General features: G+C 38.7%; 1 protein-coding gene across 1 annotated transcript; it reads right to left on the reverse strand.

Annotated features, from left to right (window-relative positions):
- Positions 1–950: 950 nt before the first annotated feature.
- LOC147169991 (complement C3-like) lies at positions 951–25,757 on the reverse strand. The gene is made up of 43 exons (XM_086081775.1): positions 25,596–25,757; positions 24,072–24,270; positions 23,834–23,996; positions 23,652–23,752; positions 22,807–22,895; positions 22,532–22,614; positions 22,354–22,441; positions 22,153–22,255; positions 21,688–21,811; positions 20,800–20,915; positions 20,110–20,259; positions 17,219–17,318; positions 17,036–17,130; positions 16,672–16,863; positions 16,395–16,550; positions 16,044–16,173; positions 14,018–14,086; positions 13,694–13,888; positions 13,493–13,613; positions 13,156–13,244; positions 12,893–13,032; positions 12,534–12,746; positions 11,480–11,543; positions 11,283–11,372; positions 10,935–11,141; positions 10,748–10,826; positions 10,476–10,635; positions 10,269–10,364; positions 8,513–8,663; positions 8,095–8,180; positions 7,778–7,855; positions 7,546–7,701; positions 7,389–7,451; positions 6,963–7,044; positions 6,811–6,859; positions 6,573–6,663; positions 6,408–6,497; positions 6,210–6,312; positions 4,866–4,955; positions 4,371–4,463; positions 4,202–4,285; positions 1,331–1,475; positions 951–1,211 (listed from the first exon to the last, which is right to left on the reverse strand). Exons 1-43 carry the CDS (start codon positions 25,667–25,669, stop codon positions 1,070–1,072), a joined length of 4,989 nt encoding a protein of 1,662 aa, XP_085937901.1. The 5' UTR covers positions 25,670–25,757; the 3' UTR covers positions 951–1,069.
- Positions 25,758–26,341: the final 584 nt, after the last annotated feature.

Consider the following 26,341-nt stretch of genomic DNA (forward strand, 5'->3'; position numbering starts at 1 on the left):
CCTACTTATAATTATTTTATTTTGTTATTTTGTTTCACTTGTATTTATTGCATGGCTGAATTCTATTCCACGTACAGCACTTTGTATGCAGCAATGGTTGTTTTAAAGTGCTTCATAAAAAAAAATGAGTTGAGTTATTTTTGTGGTGTATCTGTATGTTATTTTGAAGGTATGCTTAATGTTACCATAGTGACCAGAGTCAGAGAGTGTTAGAGGGCAGTGGTAGCCAACAAAGGTGGGTGAGAGAAAAGGGGAGAGGAGATTGTTGAAACTGACAACTTTATTTCAGCTGTTGAAAATTAACATTAATGGAGTGTTTAATAATAGAGAAAGAACTATGGAATTGCTGGTTCTTATTCTTTATTTTTTTTCCACTTTTTTTTTTTTAATCATTGCCGTTGGGTTGAAACCTCGTAAGTCACAATTTGGTAAATTTGGTATTTTTTCAAAAAATAATACTTTTGATCTGTCCACATGTGGGTGGCATCTAAAGTGATGAACATTTCTTGTTCTTTTTGATGATGCAATGTTAATGGTTGAAAAAATGTGTCGTTTTTGGGGTCTCCTGAAGAGTGAAAGTTTTGAAGGTACAAGGTTTTGGTCCAACACCAGCAATATGTAATTTGTTCAGGGGGCAGAGAGGATGTTAACCAAGACTTTGATGTTAAATACATGCTTTCATGTTATGTTGTTGGCGCAATGTTACGAGAATGCTGCTGCTAATAAAGTTGCATAGGAGTACACAGTGGATTCCCGTTTAGCAATCTCTACGTCCCCCAACGGCCCGTGGTAAAATTGTCAAGTGTTGATTGGTCCATAGTGATAAAAAGGTTGGTGACCACTACGCTAAAGAATCAGTTGCATGGCTCCAGACTACCCTTAAATTTTATCACTAGTCAAACTGACTTTCTATTTCTAATTCATTACAAAGTTAAACAGACACAGTGAGATTAGTAACCATTTAATTTTATTTAGTGCGGTATAACATTTCATGAAATAAAAGGAATGGATTTACATGATGGAAATTGCAACAACAACAAAAACAATTATTGTATATGCTTGAGTTTGACTATTGCTCGCATCCAAAACCTTCATATTTGCTTTTCAGTAACTCCATCCCTAAGCAAGTTGGTCTGTGGTTTGGGGTTTGACACTCCGCAGGTGTAGGCCAGTATTCGATCCAGGTATACTCTCCAAGAATATATTGGAACCTGAAGACAAACGGGTGAAAACAATTTCATGTTTCAAGTACACCTTACAAAACCAGCCTTGATGCAAAAAAGGCAATCTATTTAGGGCGTTCACAGACAGTACACATCTAGAGACTCACGTTTGTCGCTGGTTATCTCTGTGAATATCTCTTGATGCGCCCATGATTAAATAGGATTTGCCTATCTCCAATTTTAAAGCATCTCTGCAGTGTGGATAACTGAGGAATGTGCGCAGTTTGCCTTGGGCGCCCATATCTTTATTTCCTGTAATGGCAGCACGGGAGAAGAAAGAAAATACGTTGAAGGAAGAAGTATCAGTATGAGAGCATCAATATTGTCAGTGTCAGGCCAAAACCTCCTACAGGGCTTAAAAAAAAAATCCTGAGCCTGAACTTTTTCTGGGGAGCGGCGATTCGTTGTTCGACCAACATCAAGCCGTTACGATTCGATTCGTCGCTGTGGATGGACTTGGCATTTTTGGGAAACTCATGAAATTCCCGATGGCCAGTCCTCCCCACGTGTCAGGTCATCTCTTTCATTATCCATTTATATTATGTATAGTAAGTACATTATAGCACTGTGGGTTGCAGTTCCCTCTAGTGGCGGTCGTTGCTCAGGGTGTGGAGACGATGTTTGATCCCTGCTCTCCTCGAGTCATGTGTTGTTGTGTCCTTGGGCAAGGCACTTCACACACATTGCCTCCAGTGCTACTCATACTGGTGTATGGAAGGTGCGAATGTTTGGTGGTGGTTGGAGGGGCCGTAGCTGTGGCTACTTGAGTAGCTTACCGCCACCACAGTGTGAATGTGTGAGTGCTTCAATAATGTAATGCATTCCATTGTAAAGCGTCTTTGAGTGTTTAGAAAAGCGCTATATGAATCCGATGCATTATTATTAGTATTTTTATAGTGCTGCAGTTATCGAATATTTTAGTATTCAAATATCCTACGGAAAATTCTATTGAATAATCAGGTATTTGGATAAAAATAATATTTTCGCATGGCGAAAGAACAATTATGAATACAGAAGACATAAAAAATATATTTACACTTAATAATGATCGACCAACTTTCATTTCTAGATAATCAACTTTTTTTTTTAAACTTAAATTTAAATTGTGCTTAAAAGCACATTTTTTCCTCTCTAGAAAGTTTAGGAGATTTTCGACAAATCTCTCCCCATGGATTTTGGAATAACCTTGTTAAATATTAGGAAACCTCCCTGTCTACATACTCTTAAAACACATCTTTGTTCTTTGGCGTTTGACTCATGAGAGTCATCATTGTTTCGATGTTTTATGGTGCTTGATGTATTTTGTTATTAATTAATTAATTTTATTTACTTACTTACTTGTGTTATTTTATAAGATAATGATTAATTTATTTGGTGTTATTTTGTATGAAATCAAATTCCGAGTTGAGTAGTTTTTGTCTGTGAGACAAAGTGACGTCAGAAGTACAGTTGTGATTTTGCCGACCGTCAACTGCACCAGTGAGTGAGCTCAGTTTATTAAACTGATCTCTAGGAACGGCAACTGTATCCGGTTGTCAGCATCAAAGTGTGCAAATCATCACGTCGATTAGACTGCCTTTGAAAAGTAGTCCGATGGTTCTAGCTGCAGCCGCAAGCACCGTTAGCATGCTAACACTGTAGACGCCCTAAACACTGGCAACAGGCACCGTGCAATACAATGTCAGCGTAATTAATGCTTTTAGTGCCTTTAATTGGCAATCAAACGTGATTTTAGTACAAAGTTGTTTTGTTGACTTTGGTCGCAATAATTTACGCCGGCAATAAGATTGGCAGACACACGTTCCACAAGACGAGTCAAGTCATCCAATGTGCCGCAACTGGCAAAACTCTCCCGGGGAAAACTTCAAAATAAAAGTGTTTCTTGGCATTGCGCTTGAAATGAATTAATTTAATTATAACTGTTTGATTTATAATATTACTATTTAGAAGTGGACAAAATTGCTTTAATTTACTCAGTATGTCACTGTGGGAGAATTTAAGATGATGTGGGGGTGTGAAGCGAATGTGTTAAATAGATTCCTTTGTCTTTACAAAACCAGTTGAGCAAGAGGGGGGGTTTTCTCTTCACATTACTGAGAGCAGAGCGAATGTGTTAATTAGATCTCTTTGTTTAAAATGGGGCCAGCAGGTCTGCTTTGAAAAACAACTCAAATTCTTATCTGATCTCTGCACAACATCATTGTGGGAGTTGGAGGGGACATCTAGGTCGGCTCTGAAAACAACATCATTGTAGGAGGGGGAAGTTTGGTGAGTGTATTGATGTATCATGTGACTGTCTGGGAAGGAGAAGAACGGCTGAGGATTGGACGAAGAAGTCAGGGGAGGGGTTTGAAGAATCACGAAAGGATACTGGTGACTTGCTCGGAGGAGGAGCGACACACATGCGGGGAAACAATGGCGCCGTTGGCCGAACTTCATGTGTCCATAAGCTTATGTGAAAATAAATCCTGATTTCACCGATCTCATTGTCTGAGTTTGATAATCAACATTGTGAACACGGGAAAACAAAAAATCGTTTTCTAACACGCTCCACACATTACTTGGTATGGGAAGATTTATTTTGAAGTTGGCCTTCTCTCCGCATTGGCGGTGTTTTGCCAGCCTGTCAAATATTCCCCACATGTAAACTGTTTACTTTGCTGGATTTGTCATTGCGCTAGTGGCTCTTACATCGGAAATCCGGTACCGTGCCGGAGTACTTTAAGCCCTGCTCCTATGTCCAATTTTCAAATTTTTCTACAAATCCATGCAATTGGCAAGTTCCCATGTGGGTTTGTTATTTTTACAATTCATTGACCAGTTGAACGTGTTGAAACGAGTTTGCTTTCTTTAATGGTGTAACATTAGTGGCTCAACAAGTTGTTTTTTTGTTTGTTTCCTGCTAGGAATCTTTCTGACACCAGTGAATATGCAAGACAGAAAATATATTTCCTAGGTCATTGGACATCAAATCCCACCTTCTTTGATGACTTCGGTCACCCGCGCTTCATAGATGTCAGTTGACAGGCCATCTTTGAGTTCTTCCAATTGTATGCGGTACACTGAGGTCAGACAAGTTATACATTATCCTTTAAGTTAATCCTCGAATACGACAAATGAAATCAATATACTGTACATTTATCTTACCATAGTCTATCTTGCTGGTTGGGGTACTCTCACAAGACTTTTCAATGCGCAAATCATTACTGACTTCACCCTTCTTTTGAAGACTACAGTTCTCTGGGTGGTGGTGGGGTGGGGGGGGGGGGGGGGGGGTGGGGGGGGGGGGTAAGTTGACATAATGATGTGTTAATGCTGCTAGTAGTCAAGATGTATTTTTGCCCAGTCCAGCAGGATCTTACAGCTGCTTGGTAACATATAATATACTGTTCATATAGTAGTGGTCATTTAAATTATACATGGAGAAAACATATTTAATTGCTGTTCACTCGTGTGTGGCTCATTGTTAGATGGCGTATATGTGAACAATGCTTTACAAAAACGTTTTAATGCAACAACTTTACCAGATTTCAATATCAAATGTAAATCTGTACAAACATGGAACCTATTTGTTCTTACTGTATTTCTCAGAAAATTCACTTGATACAGTCTGAGTGAACTGGAGGTTGCCTTCCATCTTACCTTCAGCACAGGTGCATTCATTCTTTGTACATAGTCTCAGCAGCTCACCAGCTTTCCTCTCGGGATGGTAGAATTTCACACAATGCGTCTCTACAAATAGACAAGCAGTTTTTGTTGATCTAATACAAATATTCAGTTTTTATTGTCTTGTTTATCTGTGAATTGTGGTGTTAAGAAAGTTGTGGTATATGGACCAAAGTACTAAGAGTCCGTTCTTATTTAATTATTAAACCTGATTTGACAAGACCAATTAGTTCTCCCTGACTCTTCTTCATCTTATCAACACATTTAGGAAAAGTCTATGCTTCCAACTTTGTGGCAATTGTTTGGGGAAGGCCTTCTTCTGTTCCCAATACACAAGGCAAAGTCCACAAAAGCATTCTCATTTGGTGCAGATGAACAAACATGATATAACTAGAACAACATTTATAAGTGCATTGATTACATAAGTGACCTCACAAATTCTCAAGTTCATCTGGATCTATGGATGTCAATAGACAAAAACCCCAGACTCTAAAATATTTCAAAAAGTTAGATTAACTCCACATTTTTAAAATGTATCTATTTATAGTAGAAAAAGATTAACCAATACTGTACTGCTACTGTAATACTGTACAATGAAATTCTACGACTTAGTTGAATTTAAAATAGTACAAATAATGTATAAAGTACACAATAATCTACTTTGCCCCAGTACTCAGAAGCTGTTTGAAATTAGAGAGAGTCCTTATAACTTAAGGGGTACAAGTGTCTACAAAAATAATAAAACAAGAACAAATATTAAGCAAAGGTGTGTTTCTGTAAAATGTGTTAATTTGTGGAATTATTTTGGAACTGACCTGAAAAGATGTCAGTCACTTGCTGAATTAAAGAAAAATGTTTAAAAGCAAAATAAATAAAAACTATTTACATCAGTCATGAGCTGTTAAAAATGTATATATGCTGCAATGAATATTGTATATGTGAGTATGAGGATATGATTTATAAATGTATTATGGTATATGTCTATGAATTTCATGTACATATGTCGCTGGCAGATGTGCGTATGTTAAAGTGCGCTTGTATATATGATTAGGTTTATACATTTCCTTGTGTTGAAATACATTATCTTATCATTTTATCAACATAAAACAAATAAGGGGTAGGGCTAGATAGGTTTTTAACTTCCTCCAACCCCTTTTGAACACATAAACTATTTTCTTTCTTCCTATTCTTGTCGTCTTTTTTACTTCAATTTATATTTTAGACTTGTAATGTGTTTTCTTTATGTTTATATGTTCAATAAAACCATAAACCAAACTAATATAAACCACAGTCTGAGGCAGGAGTGACTTTGTGACTCACGATCATAGTATTCATAAACGGACACAGCAGCCGGTTGTAAGATGCCAACTTTCAGGGTTCGGATGATCCGAAAGCTGATTTCTTCACGACGCGTATGAGAGACCTGTGGAGAAGGTAAGAAACAAAAGGGAAGCAGCTCTAAATGAGCAAAAGGGACATAAGTGTCAGGCAAGGTGAAGAGATGTCTGTCCGTCTTACTTTGTCCAGGTAGATGATGAGAGAGCCCTTCTCTGACAAGACTGTGTTCATCTCATACTTTGAAATGATGGGGGCGTGTCCTTTGGACAGCTACATGGAAACATACAATCAGAAACTCTCCGAAGCTCTATTAACAATGTAAGGTTTGTCTGTGAGGGCTCGCACCAAGGCCAGATCTCTCTCATCAACACGGAAGCCGGTCAACAAGCCAATGTCCAAGATTGTCATGGATGCATCATGCTCTCTGCTCATATATCTGCTCAGACACAAAACATCACATTATTTCATGAGAAACGAAAACAGAATCAGATTTTATTTGTTATATTTTCAACGGGAAGGCAGGGGACAAGGATCAAATTTCCAACCTTACAGTTGCTAGTCTTATTTTTCTCGTGGTACTTACATGATCTCTATTTTTAGCATGTATATCTTCTGTTCTTGATCATTTTTTTCTACAAACACATCATACACAGATGTTCATGCAAATATTCAGGCAGATGTGCACATTACAATATTAAATATAAAAATTGTTTTAATGTCAAGTATTTAAATTACCTGGGATAAGTTGCACCCACATGTTAAAGTTCTTACAGTCACTTTCTTTTTCAGAAGGCAGGGCATAATACAACGACACCATCTGTTAAATTGACAACAGCTAATTATGTGATGGAACTCATTTGAAAGGGATGAACATGAATTTTTCCCATATAAGGATTTCTTCTTGTGTAACCTTTTTTGTAAACAGTACAGAACTTATAACTAGGGTTGCAGGTGAGCTGGAGCCTATCCCAGATGAATTTGGACAAGGGGCTGGCGACACCCTAAATCAGTCACCAGCCAATCGCAATGGCCCAAATCTGATCCCAAAAAATGGTTATTGTATGAATTAAAAAAAAAATCTTTTTTTTTTAATCTACAGTAGGCCTATACTGTAGCTGTTAACAACAAGCTTACCAGAACATGAAAAATGTGTTGACTTACTGTAAATGTTGCTTCTCCACTACCTTCGGCTATCACTGTCACATCTTGGTTAATACTCTTCATCTAAGGGTTAAAAATGCACACAAAGGCCTTTATATATCAACGAATTTGGACTGTAGCAGGAATGCTTACTTAATGCAACATTAGGCACGCTTACATTAGATGTTCTTGTGGCATGTTGGTTTTGCCTGTTAAAGCTATATTTGAGTGGTTTATCTCTGCCCGGCGCCTCAATGTCCACTTTCAGATCGTAGTCTGGCTCTTTGGCATTGGCCCAGTATTCCGATATGGCTTGATACACCATGATTGTAGCCTACACAGAGGAAAATGAGGAAAAAGTTTTAGTTGAGCCCAGATGACACGACTATTGCCGTAAAATCTTTTCTCACCTGCGTCGATCCATAGCCGCCGCCCACGAACCCCTGTTTTTTTAACCAACTCACCAGTGGTCTTGCATCCTCATAGGCCTTTATGAACAGATGAAAAGAAAAACGATGCAAAGCAAATGTAGGAACTATCAACTACAATACTGTCAAAGGTGGTATTCTGAATAGTGCATGGACAATATGGTAAACCTGTGCATTATAGTGAAGTTTTACATTGATTTTGACATACACGTGGTGACAAGGTCAGTCTCAAACACAGTTTATTTCTAGAAAATGTCCCTATTTTTTTTCTGTAGCCACTATTAATCTCAGTAACTTACCCCAGCCTTAACCAAAGCCAGAAGAGCATAGGCTGTAGCCTCTAGTGTATACATATGTCCTCTCGGCACCTGCCAATGGCTCAACTCTGCAAAGGAGACATGGAATTTGTATAATAGTTTTCTTTTCTGTTTATGTTTGATCATACACAGTAAATTCGGTAAATATTACTCCAAACAGAGTCTATTTGGTCCCACTTAAACAGAGTCAAATTTACACTTTGACTCTTTTCTATCATATATTCAAAAGTAACAGATTATCATATATATATATATATATATATATATATATATATATATATATATATATATATATATATATATATATATATATATATATATATATATATATTATATGATAATCTGTTACTTTTGAATATATGATAGAAAAGAGTCAAATGAAAGCTGTTTTAGGATTCACCTGGGGAAGCGAACTTGAAGAGGATCTCCTTGTTCAGCTTATTCTTATTCGCTAAAGCATATGATGTCATGGCTACAGCATAAGGGTTGGTGAGGCTGGGCAGACTTTTTTCAAGGTAAGACAGAGCTTTAGCTTCACTGTCTTCCAAACTCTGAAGAGAAAGGGAGGAGAAAATAAGTAAAGGGATCATGATGTTACCTACTACCAATGACTCAATAGTCATTTAATTATAGTTAAATGACTTGGCTAAAAGATCATAATACAAAAAGGTGGAGAAGTTTGTTCACTTCGGTGAGCACCTTTGTGCAAAACTCTTGGAAAGAGTGTTATAAGCAAGTGACAAATGAGACCTATTTTTGTTTAATGTAGCATTTAATGTACTGCATATGTTTTTTGGAACATATAAAGCCTTTTTTGTTTCTAACTAGCGCAAGGAAGAATCCATTCTTGTATACATCGTGTGGAGTTCTGCCACAAAATTTCACGAGTGGACGCAACTCGTCACTGGTTTTGCTAAATTTCAATCGCAGGTGCATGATGTTTCAACGTCGCAATTATAGCCAATCAAACTGCATGAACGCTTTCACCAACGCACAAAATCAATTTCCAGGTTATCAACGAGTAAGACAAAGCCACTGGCCACACACACTGCCAAGCGATAGAAATTCAATATAAACAGTACATATTTTGTGTTTTACAACAATACTTAACCATATTTATAATTTCATATGTATACCCTGTAGATGAAATAGCGAAGCTTGTGGTAAAAATATAGGCAAGCGACATACGTACTATATCGGTTACATTCAAATGAATGGGAGTGAGTCCTGCCTTTCTATATAATCCCATTTTTTGTCTTTATTTTCATAAATGCATCTGAGTGCGATACAGGCTCACATAGTTCACATCACAAGGAGTCTTTATGCTAAATTAGCCAATGTGTGAATGGGTGAGGGCCAACTGTCTTTTTTTGCGGTGGTCGGGTCCTGGTCAGATTCGGAAGGATCGCCCAAAAGCACTGAATGTGGATGACCCAGGACGGGTATAAGTTCCGGTATCACCAGAGGTTTTCCGAGAGAATTTAACCGTAGTTACATTTGTAACTTTCGTTTCACTGAGCTTGGCATAGCAATGTACTGAATAGTATGAACTAGCTATGTAGCTAGCTAAAAAACTCCCAAATTTGCCAATTTATAAAGTGCAAAATTTGTGAGTTTATAAAGTGGCAAATTTGAAACTTTTTCTTAGAATATTACCACCCCCTTTGAAAAAAAAAAAAAAAAAATATATATATATATATATATATATATGTACGTGTGTGTGTGTGTGTGTGTGTGTGTGTGTGGGGGTGTGTGTGTGTGTGTGTGTGTGTGTGTGTGTGTGTGTGTGTGGCCCTAATACGCCGTTGTAATCATTCATCTTTAACATGATCAGCGTTTTCACATAAATGAATATCATTAATAATATTAATAATTTTAGCAAATTTATTTCAGAAGTTTGTATCAAACTGGCAGCCCATTGCATTAATCAGGATCCAAAAAGTAGCTTTTAATTTTAATAAGGTTGGCGACCTTTTCCCTACACTGGGACAATAAAGGATTATCCTTATAACCAAAAAGGGGATAAAAAAAAAGAGAGAGAGGATGACCTTATCAATCATATGATGCAGCATTTTTGTGTCCATCACATTTTTGAAGTCACTCCCTGAGGCCAGTAGTTAAAAAATAATGTCAAGTAAATTGGGTTCGGTACTCACATTAACAGTGGCAGCACAAAGTGCTCTTGACTCCTGTATTGTAATGAGATTGAAGGCCGTCATAGAGGCGTCTGTGTCTGCACCCTTCACGTCACCCTACATGCATGCACACATGCACGCGCACACGAAATGTAGATAAAGCTGCGTTAGCATCAGAATCATTGGCAAAAACATCAATTCACAGCAATGAAAAACGATCGCCCTTACATTCATTTCGCTGTGAATTACATTGCCTACTTCCCTAAACATGCCATCAGGTTGCTGTGCATGGAGAATAAGAAACTTGACAGCATCACAGATCACATCTCTTGGCACTGCCACCAGCTGTTCAGCCATGGCAAACACTTTGGCAACATAGGCTGTCAGCCTGAAGGACGAGTGGGCACACTTAAGTTCCATTCATTTGCGTATGCAAGAGTCTGACTTTATTATTTAGGAATAATGACAGATACATCGTTTTTTTTATTCGTCTGACTCACCAGCTGCTACTACTACCCTTATTGGCCCACACAGCAAAAGAACCATCTTTCCTCCGGTAAGCAAGCTGATTTTTGAAGCCTGTGCCAAAAACAGTTGACATCCAGTTACAGTCTCGGTGTACAGTAATTAAGATTTGTACTCATTTTATTTAACGCCTGTTCCTTGAACAATATATTGTAAACCTACCAGTCTGTATGTGTTGCAGGGCTTCATCACGTTTCTTAAAGCCCACAGCCTCCCACTGGTTGGTTTTGTCCAAATAGATGGTTGCAATTACAGGCAGGGTCATGCCAATCATGTTCTGCTCTCCACAACCTCCAGGCTGTCGAATCAAACTACCCATTGATGTCCCAGCAATGGCATTCTCCACCAGTACACTAACTTGTTCTCTACCTGCATGCACACAGATATACACAGTTTAATAATCACCAACACATATTGTATTGTTGTTGCACATTTTGTTATACAACTCTATATTTTATTCATGTTTCAGCACGTTTTTGTAGATGGCTGGATCAAACCAAAATAGCTCACCTATCACAGAGATTTGTGTGACAGATTCTGTGCCTGGTACCACATCTTTTGTGGGAATTTGACTGTTGATAGTGACTTCTTGTTTTCCATCTACAATGTACACACACAAGTTTGAGGATTAGGCGCCAAATTATTCAAATATTACACAATTACAATCTTCTTGCCACAGAGTGTAGTCGTGGAATGTGGAAACTCACTTATTCCCTTTTTAGCAGGGTTAAGTTCTATTATCTGGGGAGACTTAACCAGGACGCCTTCAGGCTGGAAAAGAAAAAAGGAAAAAAAAGAAAATTAAAACTAAAAACATACATTGAGTACAGGCCAAAAGTTTAGACACACTCAATGTGTTAATTGGTTTATTCGCATTACAATTTCTAGTGATGTGAAAATGAAGCTTTGTGATTTTTTTTCTTACTCCCCTAGATGGCACTCTTGGTATAAAGATGGAGTGATAATGTAATCAATTTCAATTGCCCTAGCCTTTATCTTTACATCAAGAGCACCATCTAGAGGAGTTTAAAAAAAGTGCTTCACGAAGCTTCATTTTCCCATCACTACTATTTACATTGTATATTCTCACTGAAGGCATCAAAACTATGAATGAACACATGTGGAATTATGTACTTAAAAAAGGTGAAATAATCGAAAACACGTTTTACATACTTATCTCTTCAAAATAGGCACTCTTTGCTCTGATGATTTTTTTTATTTGTGCACACTCTTGGCATTCCCTCGATGAGCTTCAAGAGTAGTCACTTGAAATGTTTTTCCAACAGTGTTGAAGGTGTTCCAAGAGGTGAGAATGCCAAGAGTGTGCAAAGCAGTAACCAGAGCAATGGGTGGCTATTTTGAGGAAACTAGAATATAAAACATGTTTTCAGTTATTTCACCTTTTTTTTTGTTAAGTACATAATTCCACATGTGTTCATTCTTAGTTTTGATGCCTTCAGTGAGAATCTATAATATAAATATAGTACATTATACATTTTATAATATGTTTGGATTGCTGACATAAAGCCTTTTTTCCCTTCATACAAATTTGACTTGACAGCCAGCTTGCGGACAGAAACTTGGGGCTAGCATGGCTGCTTTAGAGTGCCTCAGGGGAAACTGAGTGTTCAAGTGTCCCATGCTCACCCCCGCATGAGAAGTGTATGTCGTGCATTAAAATGGCCAATATCAGTGGTCGGCACAACTGAGTTGGTCGACTTTTTCCCCAGCCCAACTGGCCGCTCTTAAATGTTCTTTTACCACCACTTTCAGCTGCTTCATTATTCCATCAGAGAGATGTGAGCCTCTCACGGCTGCTTTGACCTCGATGGCAAACGTTCCTTTATGCATGGGAATGATGATATAGGGCACAGCTAGCGTAGTTTGGGGCCCCATGTCAACCTCCTGGCTGAACTTTGAGCGCTTGTAGGCTGAACTGCACACATGCGGCGTCTCAAACAGATCCACACGCACCTCAAACACAGAGATGGAGAAGGGAACTGAAGGATGGTCACGTTTTATGGTGTCCACACATTGTTACAGCCAACAACAGAATGTCTATGCTTTTAAATATGGGTTCTTCTTCTAAAACAGCAACGTGAACACACACATAGACTTACTGTGAGTTCATCAGGGCTGTCGTTGTGGAGGATCGCCTTGATTTCAATCTGCTCTCCACGCACAGCCGAATAAGGAAGCTTGAGGTCAATGAAGAACTCTTTCCTTACTATCACTTCTAAAGGTTCACTGACACAGATTCCTAAAAGATAGCACACATAGAAAAAAAAGAAGGTTCAATGGGAAGGAGCATTCAGAGCTAGCAGAACATTAAACAGTAGCAGCTTTTGGTTTTAAGGAGAATTTGAAATGAGTGGCTGCTCACCATGTGTTTTGGATAGACTAATACCCATGAACTGCCATGTTGTTATGGAGTCTTGCATGGGAACATAACTCAAATGTGATGTGGGGTCACTGAAACAAAGAAAACATGCAACAATTTTGCATTTTGTATGTATATCTCAGTGCTATATGGAAAATAATTGGACTTTACGAACTTATAATAAACTAAAGCCAAATGCTATGTTAAATGAACAACTCTCTTAAGTGTCAATTATATCTGAAGTTTTTTTTTTTGTAAACAGCTCTTGTGTTGGATCTTATTTGAGGTGCAGTTGTACCTACTCAGTATATGTTGACAGCATATAGATCAGTTTCCTTACCAGTTAGGCGTTTGTTGAGGGCAAGCAGGCATTGTGATTTCAGACCAAAGCCAGCTTTCAGGGAAATTTGTGCGGGTAACAATTTCAATGTTGTCCATGTAAATGTGGTCGTTTTTCTCACCTTAAAAAGAGATTTAAAGAGTCACATGAGAAAATGATTTCAGTGGGCTATGCGTAATGTCAAATGTGTCCATCTCTTACTCCGAGCTATTTGAAGGGTGTCGTGCTTCATCTCAGCTCGCTGGCCTTCCAACTCCTTGCAGCAATACAAGAAGGCTTCGACACACTTTGCGCCGTCAGTAATGTACTCGCTGCGTGTTTCACAAGTGTATGAGAGACGAGTTTCCGCCATGCCATCCAAACAACATTCCTTCTGTTGCCCTCGGTATTTACCCGCTGAAAACAAGGAAATGCGAAATATCGGAGGCCACAGTCAATATCTTTATGGTATATGTCTGATGCCAGTGTTTTTTTGTTTCGCAGTCGTTAGGCATACGTCGACTAGAAGTGTAGAGATATCTTTACCTAAGGTTGTAGTAAGCTGTAATAGAGTTGTAGCCCGTTTCCCCCTGCTGGGCGTTGGACATTTCAGCTCTGGAAATGTAGCACAGTTTAATCATAAAAACAACTCAGATACAGATTAGCTCTGTTGGTTAAATGTTGGTTATCTGCATTGTTAGGCAACATATTAGTCAATCAATTAGGAGACAATAGTCAACCTTTATAAAATAAATAAATAAATAATAACTGCAACTATAGTAGTGAATAACTTATGTTGTCGCCGTGGTAAAAACTTGATGATTCATGTGATGATAGACTTTAGGCGCCGAAGAGTGACATTGCTCACGACGAATACTTCACAGCAAATAAACAAATGTGAGTGAGCAGACCAACTTTCTTTTGTTCAAGAAAGTGGGTGTGGCTTACCAAGCTATTGACCTTTTGCACGTGATGTCACACAGCCCTCATGGGAACGCCCCCTACGGGACGCTGGACGGCAAAAGAGCCACTTGCCTGTATTGTAACCATTGAATCTCGTACAGCGTAAAGTCCTTTATCCAATCGATTATCTTATAAAATGGTCATATCTTGGTGTGCGGTCGGTTGTACAGACAAACAAAGGAGTAAACCAAATGTTGCTTTTTATCGCATACCTACTAATGAAGACAGGACGAAGTTGATTGATAGCAGCAATCAACAGAAAGGACTGGCAGCCCACAAAGTATTCACGGAATTGCAGCAATCATTTTTTGCGAGGTTAGTAGATAAATGTTGGATTTAGTAGATAAATGTTGGATTTAGTAGATAAATGTTCATACATTACTTCTAAACGTACGCTCTAACAAAGATTGTTATAGAGGTGTCGAATTGCGTGTTTCAAATCACATTAACGAGCCAGATAGTTAGAGTCCACTCCAACTGCACGAACACACAGCTTAGTTTTTTTAAATGGACCTTCTTTAAAACTATTAAGTGCATTTGACTGTTTATTAATGGGGGATTTCTTGGAGTTTTTTCACTCTGGAGCCGGAGTCATATTCATGAAATTACTGCATTGCTTGCCACTACGATAGTCATTTGTTCCATGCTAGTAAACATAGTCACATAACATCATCACAGCGTTTCAATATAGAACGGACTGTGTAAAAATAAGTCAATTAGCATGATAAACAAGTTTTGCCTTTGCATTACGAGGTATATTGTCCCCCGGTGTGAGCGTAGCATCTCGTCCCAGCGACAAGCTTTTGAATCAGCCCCAGTGTAAGTAGAAGAGACGGCATTGACTACATATGATACGCTGTGAATTCCGGAAAAGTCGACGATTTGATTAACTTGGTAAAAACAGCACGTAACCAAAGGTAAGGGGCTGTTTTCAAACTAGCGATCTCCAACTAAAGTAAATATCGCGCTCTCTGAGTCCCGACTAAATGTGCAACTTCGATGACAGGCGACCTTCGGTTGAAGTAGTAGATTCCATGTCTCAATGGGCAATAATAACTTTTAATTTGTAAAACAGCAATCGCTAAGTCGCTAAGTCGCTCCGGGTCACGCCCACTTCTATTCAACAATCATTTCCGTCCGCCGTCCGTCATAGGTCAGTCACGTGATCACATGACATCAGTGCAAATGATCAATAAGCACCTGTCCTTTTGCCTGAATGAGAAAACAGCCCATTCTGTTGAAGCTCTTTTTTTCCCATTCACATGAAGTGAATAAGTAAGTAAAGTAATACAGTTTTCCCTCACTACTTCACAATTCGGTTGTTGCAGATTCACTCTACTACGGATTTTCATTTGTGACCATAACTTCTTCTATTGCAGTTTTACCTCATTATTTTTCAGTTTTCTTGCTATTTTCATTCTTTCTAAGTGAGCCCAATCAAAAAATAATAATTGGGGGAGAGGAAATTTGTTTTACAAAAACTAAACATAAGAACGCTTGTCACCCTAAAATCCCCGTTTCTCATCATAGGTGTGTTCTGAAACACGCTCCAAGCGTGCTGCCAAAGGTGAGGCAGCACTTTAGACAGAAAAACACCCCAATCTGTCACCTTGTCGGTAAGGGGTTCCATCGCCAGCGCTGGTCTCAAACACCAGCCCAGCATCATAGAACACACCCATTGCATCCTTGCCTCCACCTGGTGTGCAGCCTGGGTCGTCCTTCTCCACGGTTTCCCACACCTGTTAAGCAATTGGTAGTTAATAGACCTAAAATTAGCTAACAAACCTACTATAATTTGAAGCTTGATCATTTTCTACTTTGCACGGTATTTGTATGATTGTTGTGTCAATGATTATTTATTATAATAATGAAAATGATCAGTTACTTGTGCAAAACGAATTCTCATCTGGAAGCATATTGATCCTAATGAGCACCAAACAAAGAAGTCAAAAGTGTTTACCTTTTTCTGGGTCAGACGGTGCTTCTTGTTCAGAACAAAAACCCCTTTATCAACTGCCACCAGGCCCACAGTGGCCCCTGGGTCTCCAGTGACCTTTAGTCCAAACATCTTGCGAGGTTCATAGGATGGTACCGGTCTGGATGGTTCCAGTTTGAGCTAAATAAATGATGAGAAACAGATCTATGTTTTCAATTCATGAAATCACTTCATCTTTTATACTGAGAATAAAACGTCACAATTATGGGTGAGAACTGTGATAGCTTAACTGTGAATTTACCGTTCCCATGCAGGAGTCCTTGACATCCACCCAAACAGAGTCTGACACCACCTCACTGTTATCTGGACGGAAGTAAGCTACGATACGGAATGATGGGAGCATATCTTTGGTGATGGGAATATTGACGGCGATAAAAGATTGGCCTATCATCCTGTGACGGCCATATTTCACCAGTTGTCCCCTGCCAATGACCTGAAGAGGCAAGCGTCAGGCGTTGAGCTTTGAAAATGACGATCAAACACACACACACACACACACACACACACACACACACACACACACACACACACACACACACACACACACACACACACACACACACACACACACACACACACACACACTGGTAGAAAACACCTCTCACCAAGTATGTGATGTCAGTATCTTGAGTTGGTGCCTTGTTTAGAACGAGGTTGAATTTTAGGTTGCCTCCCAAATCTAGTTCAGCTGTGTCCACATCTGCAAAAGTCACACTTTGAATGAAGATGACATACTGAAATAGCTTCTGCTATGTAGTACATAGAATAATGACGGCGCGTCCTGTTACCGATGTGAATGTAGTTGTTGCTTTTGGTGTTATATGGTAACACTTCCATTTCAGCAAATGCTTGCCTTTCTCTGGTAATTTTTGGGTCATTGGTCCGTACCTGTTGAAGACACACAAGCAGACTATGGTGAATCTTTTTAAAGGACCCACATCACGCTGTTTTAAGCCTTTCTACATTTAAAGGGACTACACCATAGTATTTTAAGCCCTTCCACAGTTAACTATAGACATTTAATGATGAAATCTTACCTTTGACACAATAGCGATGTAATTTCTTATGAAATATGAGTTATTTCGGTGGCTATTTTTCTTACCCGGAAGTCAAACGTTCGGTTCAGTAAAACCCCGCCTCTCCCCCTGTGGCTGCCACGCCCCTCCCATGACGTCGTCCGAGCCGGCTGCTTCGCGCAACGGCCTCGAAACATACAGATAGGTTTTAAGCCGATTTTTAAAATGGACTCTAAATTTCACGGGCTGCTAGAGCTCTGCGTTTGGTCACGCAAGCCATTCATTCTTGAATAAACATTTGAAATACTTCAGAATCCAGCTAGAGTCGTAAAGTTGTCAGGAGACCCGAGGAACGATCAAAGAAGAGAAAGAAAAGTGAAATCCAGCACCGACCAGACATCACCTACTACCCTCCGGGTTACCAACCAGAATCTTTCACCAACCCCAGAAGTAAGACACCTGATGCATTATTATTGTTATTATAGTCCACTAAAACCCCGCCTCTCCCCATGTGGCTGTCACGCCCCTTTCATAATGTTGTCCCCAAGACATCTGCTGGTTCCTCGATCCAGAGTCAAGTGGCAGTCTTTAAACGGCATTGATGTACTATTCATCCATGCACATGCTAATCTGTGTCAAGTAAGTTAATTTTTTTATGCAACAAAGCTAACATTAGCACTTTAATGTTAATATGATGTCATCATCTAGTTAGGGATTTGATTTACTGATTTACTCCCGTCAGGTTTAATTGTGGTAAATGCGCCAGTTTTAAGGTTTAATTTCTCCGGCCAATGCGTAATGGAACTGGCCAAGGTTCGCCAGGCGACAAATGCCGGGGAGGCCGGGTCATAGCACCTCTTTCCCGGATACACTTGTCTGGTGTCCGCAGGCTGCTCAGATAAAAGTGGGTGGGTGTTATTTTTCTACATCGCGAAGTAAAACCCAGTCATTTTCTTGGGTTGTGAGAGGCTGGTGCTTGGAGAGCAGGAATGCTCAGAGATGCGTGAATGGAGGAATACACCACTTTGGGGGTGCTTTGGATTGAAATCACAATTAATAAAACGATTATTGAATTTAAATCAATAATTTTTTTCAACTACTAAAACTAAACTACTCACAACTATGGTCATAGCCTTACGCCCATTCATCCCTTTACGTTGAACACTTTATTTTTGAACATTATTCCTTTTGTCAAGTATAAAATCACCTTGTAATTATCATATGAAATTTAAGCCTCTTGTATTTTCAATCTTCATTTTCAAACTTAAGCATTGCATTACTCTCTTTATTATATTTATTTTATCTTATGTTATTTTCACAAGTCTGGGGACTTAGTGGGGTAACCTGGGACCTCAGATTGTATTTTGTGCTTTGTCATGTGGAAATGTGTGTTGGTATGACAAAAATAAACACAAATCCTAAGATATTTGTGTCCTTGAATAGGTATAGGAAATAAATATTGAATCCTTGAAAACTTAGCTTCAAATATTTCTTAAAAGGACAGCAATAAATAAAATTAGTAACAAAGTTACTAAAATAACATTAGAAAATAAATACTTTGTGTTCCTGTGCATTTTGGCCACTTAGGGGCAGTGTGGGGCCATGCATCATCCATGGAGTACGCTCACATACAATGAGAAAAGAAGAATTATATTAAAATAACTCGCGAGCGATGTTATAAACATGAAGAATGTTTTGTATTCAAATAGACAGTTGATGTAGTTCTTCTTGTCCTGTGTTTAGTTTTACAGTTAGCTCCAACTAGGGTATCATTAAACAGCCTAAAGGATAACTCAAAACCAAATCAACTTTTTTTTCTGATAAACTGGTGTCTACAAATGCTGTCTACATGTGCTGGTCATTACTTTGACATTTTAGTGCATTTTTGTTGAAAGCTTGAATTTGGGGCTAAAACCGTGTGTTTGGCGCCATATTCAGGCAACACACTGGGATAAACGCAATTTGACTGTTTGTCCTCGCATTACACGAGACAATACGTACGACGTCACTTGTTCCGCATGACGTAGCCGCCCCCGCCGTCCACTAGTCCACCGGCTCATTCTCGTACACGCCTCCTTAAACGGCTTCTTCGCAAATTGTTATCGATCACAGCCAGACCACGCCCTACCCTCTCCCTATTTGCAACCCAACGGTCCTCCAGGCAAAAACCCCTTTGAGCGCCATTTTCAAATCTTAGTGAGGGGTAGAGCAAGAGTCTGTTTTCCTGTTGAGTTCTCCTATAAAGGACACTTCGGGACGGCAGAATCAAATTTATTTGCTCCGGGCTAAGTTGCTACAAGCAACATGGTAGCGGTGCATTCAGGGTATTTTCACAACGAAGGGAACTTGTAAACACACCGCAGCGTGAAGCACATTAATCGTTTTTATTTATTATTTATTTTATTATTTCGTTTTAAAGATTGAGAGAAGCCAAAACCGAAATCATGATAACATTTTGATTAATCATCTAGCCTTACTTTGGTTGAGGATTTAGTATTGTAATATGGCTAAAAGCTAAAAAAAAAGAAAAAAAGAAGAAGTTGATTTTGCACGATAAGTTGACAAACTATGTGAAATTTCAAACAGGCCAGAGGCCGACATGCACTGTTTTGTCCATGTCCTTTGCTAAGATCACCCACACTTAAAACATAAAAGAGACTTACATTGATCTTCAAATTGGCATTTGGATTGTTTGCTGTATTGACAGTGAGCTTGGCAACGCCGTTCTTTCCGGTGAAGCCGACCACCTCGTCTGGGTTCACCACCACAGGAATTTCTTGTGCTGGAGTTTCATCAGGATTCATAACCTTAAACTGCCTCCCAAGACACAAAAAACTGATTCGTCAGCAAACATTCAACTTTTTCATTCTATATTATTATCATAAGCCAAGTTTTACCGTTAAATCCCGTGAATGACACGCACCACTGTATGATACGTCCCAGCCCAAATCACCCTTAAAAAGCAGTTTTTTCCCTGTACCTGTGTGTGTTTTTAAAATCACGTTTTCAAAAATCATGCTGTTTTAGTAATTTTAACAAGCTATTTTTAATTTATTTTTATTTACTCTGCTTTTAACTTTTTTTTAAAGTAAGTGACGCATATTCAGTTACGTTGTGTATGGAAAGTACTATAAATCAGTTACTCTATTATTTTTTTCCCCAACCCCTAGGACGGTATTAGGTAATGTGTAGGTACTGGTCAGCATTTAAACAATGTGAAAATGTTTTGTTTTTTATTAAGCCTCCTGTACAACAATGTAAAATGAATTCCCCCTTTTAGAAGCCATCAAAATTATTTGGAATTTTCTTTCTTATTGTTTTATTGTAGGCATCTACGTATGTATGCTCTTTACCGTAACATGAAAGGACATTCCAGGTTTGTAATATTTGGGTGTCTTCGTGAATTGGATGGTGTATGGAGATGTGACAATCTGGATGCCTCGCAACTCTGCTTCCACCATTTCACTACCTGTAAACACAAATTGAACACGCATGACAATGCACTTTTATACCTATGTATGTGCAACTAATTAATTATTATCTGTGGCAGCAGAAATAAATCCTTACTAGGGATGTAACAATAATGGCAATATCGTGATATTAAAATTGTCACGATATCATCGTCTTCATGTCACGATCTTAAAAGTAGCACATCTGTTAAACAAGCGAGGTTGTATTCCATTTGTGCAATTCTAGCACCCTCTTGTGGTTAGTTTTCAGTGCAGTTTATTTGTAATTACGAATGTTTTAGCCACTGCGGTGATTATCACTCTAATAAATCAGTCATACCATCAAATATTTTTGAACATCTCCATCAAATAACATTACATTTTGCCTGTTTCAGCCGAACACAGCATTGACTATGTTTACATGCAGGCAATAACCCAATGTAAACGTAGTCATTGTGAACTACATATAGACAAATGATACTTTACACCACTTAGCCAATCGGAGCACATGACAGTTACTTCTTTGTCACTGCTGTTATTATTTTCCAAGATGTTTTCTTTTTTCTTACAATATTTTCTTTTTTCTTACAATATCATGAGCTGAAATATATATATATATATATATATATATATATATATAGCCTCCCCACAATATCGTGAACATTTTCATATTTTGAGGTTCATATTGTGATATTTATTGTATCATGATGTTGTTGATGATTGTTGGATATTGTAATTTGTTACATAACAAATTCTCACATGACAAATCAATCATTCAGAACATTTTCTTACCACTCAACGTCATTACGCTGGCAGACACAAATATGTGACTTCCCATCAATATATTAATGTTTGGGACTGCTGGTGTGATGATCTGCGCTCTCTTGAGTGTGGCCACTCCATGGCCTTTCTCGATCTAAAAGTCCAAATCACAAATACACACACACACACACACATATATATATATATATATATAATTTCCTTCACTGTGTTTTTATTTTGTTTCTCATTCTTTGCCTTTTTTAAACAAAATATTCAATATTTAATTGTTGAAACGATTGTTGCAAAAAGGGTATGTTTAAGATGAATACATCTGTGAAAAGACATTATCCATAGTATTTTTTAGCTGTTAATTCATACAGGAATAATGTTACAAAAACCCCAACCGATTAGTAGATCAGTGATTGTCCTCATTAAGTTATTTATGTATGAACTAACATAAAGTACATCATGGTGTGCGGTCTTGCATGCACTTACAGGCACTCTCTGAAGAGATTCAGAAAAGCTGCTCTTTTCGCCATCCTTGATAAACCCAAACACCACAAAGGCCGTCCCATCTACCTCTTTACCAAATAGATATCTAAATCGCATGGAAAGGAAGTGAAATTCTCACAATGATTATAAACGAACGTAGAGCACAGACACTCGCTTTTCTGCACCAAAATGACTTTCACTTACCTGGCTGCGATGTCAACAGTGAACTCTTGACTATCGTGATAGAAGAAGGAGACCAAAGGTTTTAATTTGACTTCAAAACTGGGGAGCACTGAAAGCAATGAAAACATTTCATTTTTTTAATTGGATAAAAAGTAACAGACTTTTGTGTGAAACGATTTACAATATGGTCGGCTCTCACCATACTCTTTGACCTCAAACTCTGCAAAGTAGCTCTGCTGTGGGTGACTTTGGAACTTGGCCACTATTTTCCAGAGTCCAGGACTACACAGAAATGCAAACAAGGTTTTAAAATTCATTTGAAAAATATACTCTGGGGAGAGGTCACACTCTTGTTTTTTTTTTTTTTTTTTTTTTAAATAGGATTTACCTTGCATTGATAAACAAACAAAGTTTCCTCAATATTTGAGTCAAAGAAAACAAGCAGAATGATGTAAAAATAAAAAACATAATCACCTGACTATCTCAGCAAGTTTGAAGTTTCCACTGTAGATCCCAGCCTTCAAAAAGACTGACTCAAGAGGTAAAATTATGTCTTCAGGGGTCTAAGGATAAAGAATATTGAACAAATCATCATCAGCCTGACGTTTCTTTCTGATCATGTATTAGAACCACTCCATAATAGGCTGCGAAGACGCCACAACAGGGCGGTCAACCCAGGCAATTGTTTCGGGCCCTGAGTTGAAGGCAAGAGACGGCCTGACATTTGCCCATGTCAATGACAAAAAGCACTATTACGACTTCATCTCTTGCGTAGGGCCCCTTATTTGCTCCTTACCAACAATACAATTGGAACAACACACTGCAATAACAAGTCAGAGGAGGAGGATATTAAAAAACAAAACAACTGATAGTGATGGGTTTGAATGTGTATCTGTCACAAAAGAGGTGGTACCTGTAAAGAAGTGACCCCAGTTTTTCCCCAGTGCCACCAAGCACCCAAAAAACTGATCACACATCATTAGCTCATATTAGTTAAACAACAGATCAGCTCCTAAGCGTGTTGAGACCTAACAATATAAATCTGTTGAATTTGTTTACACAGAACATGTAGAAATGTGTCTTATGAGATGAACAATTCATTTGTTGTTGAACAATATCAACCTCAATTCTGCTGTCAGCTTTTTCTATCCAAACGCCATACTAATACTAATACTTCCGTATGATAAATGTTACTCGCAATTATTATATCTTTTTTTTCTTCGTTTTAGTGTTTCATTTGATGTGAATTACTAGCTACTAATGACCTCACTTTCACCTACTGTCTACCGGCTGGGAACATTTGAGATAAAAATGCTAACCATCATCTCAATGATTACGGCGGCAGCATCATCATCTTGATTTTGGTCATCTTTCTCGATAGGTATCATGCTAGGCGTCAGTCCAAACATCCTGTAGTTCACTGAAAGACAGCAAGACACATTTTATTTGCGATAAGTTGTTTTGAGCTACGTGGCTGATAATAACGCCACCCGTTGCGCACCCGTGCTGTCGGGGGTGTAGAGATTCTTGTCCGTCTGGATGAAGATGTATCCAGACTGGAAGGAGACTAACACAACTTTCTCCAACAGCCGGTCAGGGAATTGAGCTTGCAGGTACACATACTGCTTCATGGTGGGGTCTGTGCTAAAGTCCTTTGCCGGTATCTAGGACAAAGACGGATGTGTTGTATTCAAGTGTTCAGAGACATCCAAAGTATAATCATAGTGTCTCTGTTTTACCGTAATTTGTCCAAAGCCTTGGAAGTTGTTAGCACTAGTCAGGGTCACAGACGCACCCAACCCAAGCTTTTTGGTTTTGGTCGGATGGTTCATCACGTTTATGTCCACTTTTATGTCACCCCCAGTGCAGTCTTGACATTCCACAAAAATGTTTTCTGCTGTTCCTACCCGCAACAGGTTGGGGGAAGACATCACCTTCCTGCAGCACATTAGAGTGAGACTCATTAGAAGCTAGTCACATCATTAGGTACACCAACACAATATAATGACTCTCAGTAGCAGGTGCAGGGCTATACTGTATATATATATACTTTATAATTGCACAAAATATTAGAAACAACATGTTGTTACTAATACTTTTTTAAAGGACAGATTTACTGGAATTGCTTATTTGTTTAATCTTTTTATTTTTATTTTTATTTTTTTAGAGTGAACAGTTAAAAAAAAAAGAAGCTTTTTTTCTCTCCCTCTCTGATTATTTAGATCATGTCACGACCATGATCTGAACACACCATCATGTTGTGTCTCAAGATAACCTCAGATGCCCCCGCCCTTACACGGACTCTGCAAACAATGAGTCAACTATTGATTATAAGGACTAAAATCCAGCATTTGATAAGTAGTCTACATTTCACCACTGCACTGTTTACCGTGTTTGATGTAACGACACAAATAAAGACTAACGACTACTAACGACTGGCCATATTGATCAAATTACCTTGACTTGTGAAACTGCAAACTACTGGTATGCTAATCATTATGCGAGTGGGCAAAGCCAATGTTTACAGTTCTTTCATGTTATTAATAAGGGAAGTGCGCATTACGTTTGCGCATGCGTGAAAATCAAGTTAAAAAAAAACTTGCTACCAAACAAAGCCGTCATTTGATTTGGCGGCCAATGGAGTGCTGAAAGTGTTTGTGTAACCGCACTCCTTAAAGCTTGCAAGCGTTGTTCAGCCTTAAGTGACAAAATAACAAATGCACTTGGTGTCATTTTTAACTGTCCTAATGGAGTTTATAGGCAAAAAAAAAAAAACACCATTGCAAAGCTCGAGAAGACTGAAGTGTACGCTTGTAAACCTCCGTTCACTCTTCCCAATTTCCAGGCAGAAAAGAAAGATCCAAACGGACGTATAAGAGGCTAAAATGGAAATTTTCTTGAACACATTTATTTGGTCAATATCCTGAAACCGAGGGAGCAGACGGAAGCATCATGAAGCTTGCTAGCGGACGTACGTGTAATGAAACTAATGGAGTGACGGTCATTTAAGAACCTGCTTCTAGCCCCAATTGACCCCTTCAGTAAAGAAAGGTGCACGCTTGCACAATTGCACATATTTTGTCCATATTTCAAAGGCATTTTTGCCATTGATTGTTAGGAAGTACGTGGCCCTATGTGGCCCCCCGAGTAGCACTGATGAAAAATTGTGGCCCCCTCCAGCGTTGACATTACCCATCCCTGCTGTAGATAGTACAAGCAGATCCTGTTGAAAGTGTTGGAAGGCGTGTGTAAAGTCTACTTACAGCGGAACACCATCAACCACAGAAGACAAATAGGCAAAGGCCAGTGAGGCCAGCAGCCACAGAGGAGTACACATGGTTCCCCTGATCCTGAGCTGCTGTCGATTTAGAGTTCAGCTCCGCAACGCTCCACTTTTATATTCCCCGCGACCAATCTCCTCCCATTGGGTCCACATAAAGTAGGCAACATCATTTCCCGTAAGCAGTTGCTAAACTGCTGAAATTGGCAAGGTCCACGAAAGATAAAGTTGAACTGACTTTCTTTTTGATGAAAAGGGTTCATAAATACACACGTGGTAAATGGAGTGCACTTATATTGCGCTTTTATCTATGTCTAGAACAACACACAAATAAACAAAGGTGTTTAGATGATTGGATGAATCTCAAATGTACATTTATAATTTTCATCATTTCTATTTAATGAACAATTCCGTTAGCATCTACAATGTGTGGAGTTGACACGCGTTGTGTTGGTTTTCTCCAGGTATTCCGACTTTTCCCCACCTCCCAATGACATGCTATTAAGGTTAATCTAAATTTCCCATTAGTGAATAAAAAGCCGCACATCCAATGAACATTTTCTGATATACAAAAGTGCATCTTTTTTTTGTTGATACAGTCATGTTCATTTTCTGAGCCTGTTGGGTCGATATGTCTTTTGCACATGCCCAAGCACACAAGGTTCAAGTTGTGTAATCACTGACAAACATTTGAGGAGTTTCAACAGCATGGAAATTTCCCCGATGACA

This window comes from Leptonotus elevatus, chromosome 8 (genome assembly GCF_054856555.1).
Source record: "Leptonotus elevatus isolate MCC_2025b chromosome 8, RoL_Lele_1.0, whole genome shotgun sequence".
Classification (NCBI taxonomy): Eukaryota; Metazoa; Chordata; class Actinopteri; order Syngnathiformes; family Syngnathidae; genus Leptonotus; species Leptonotus elevatus.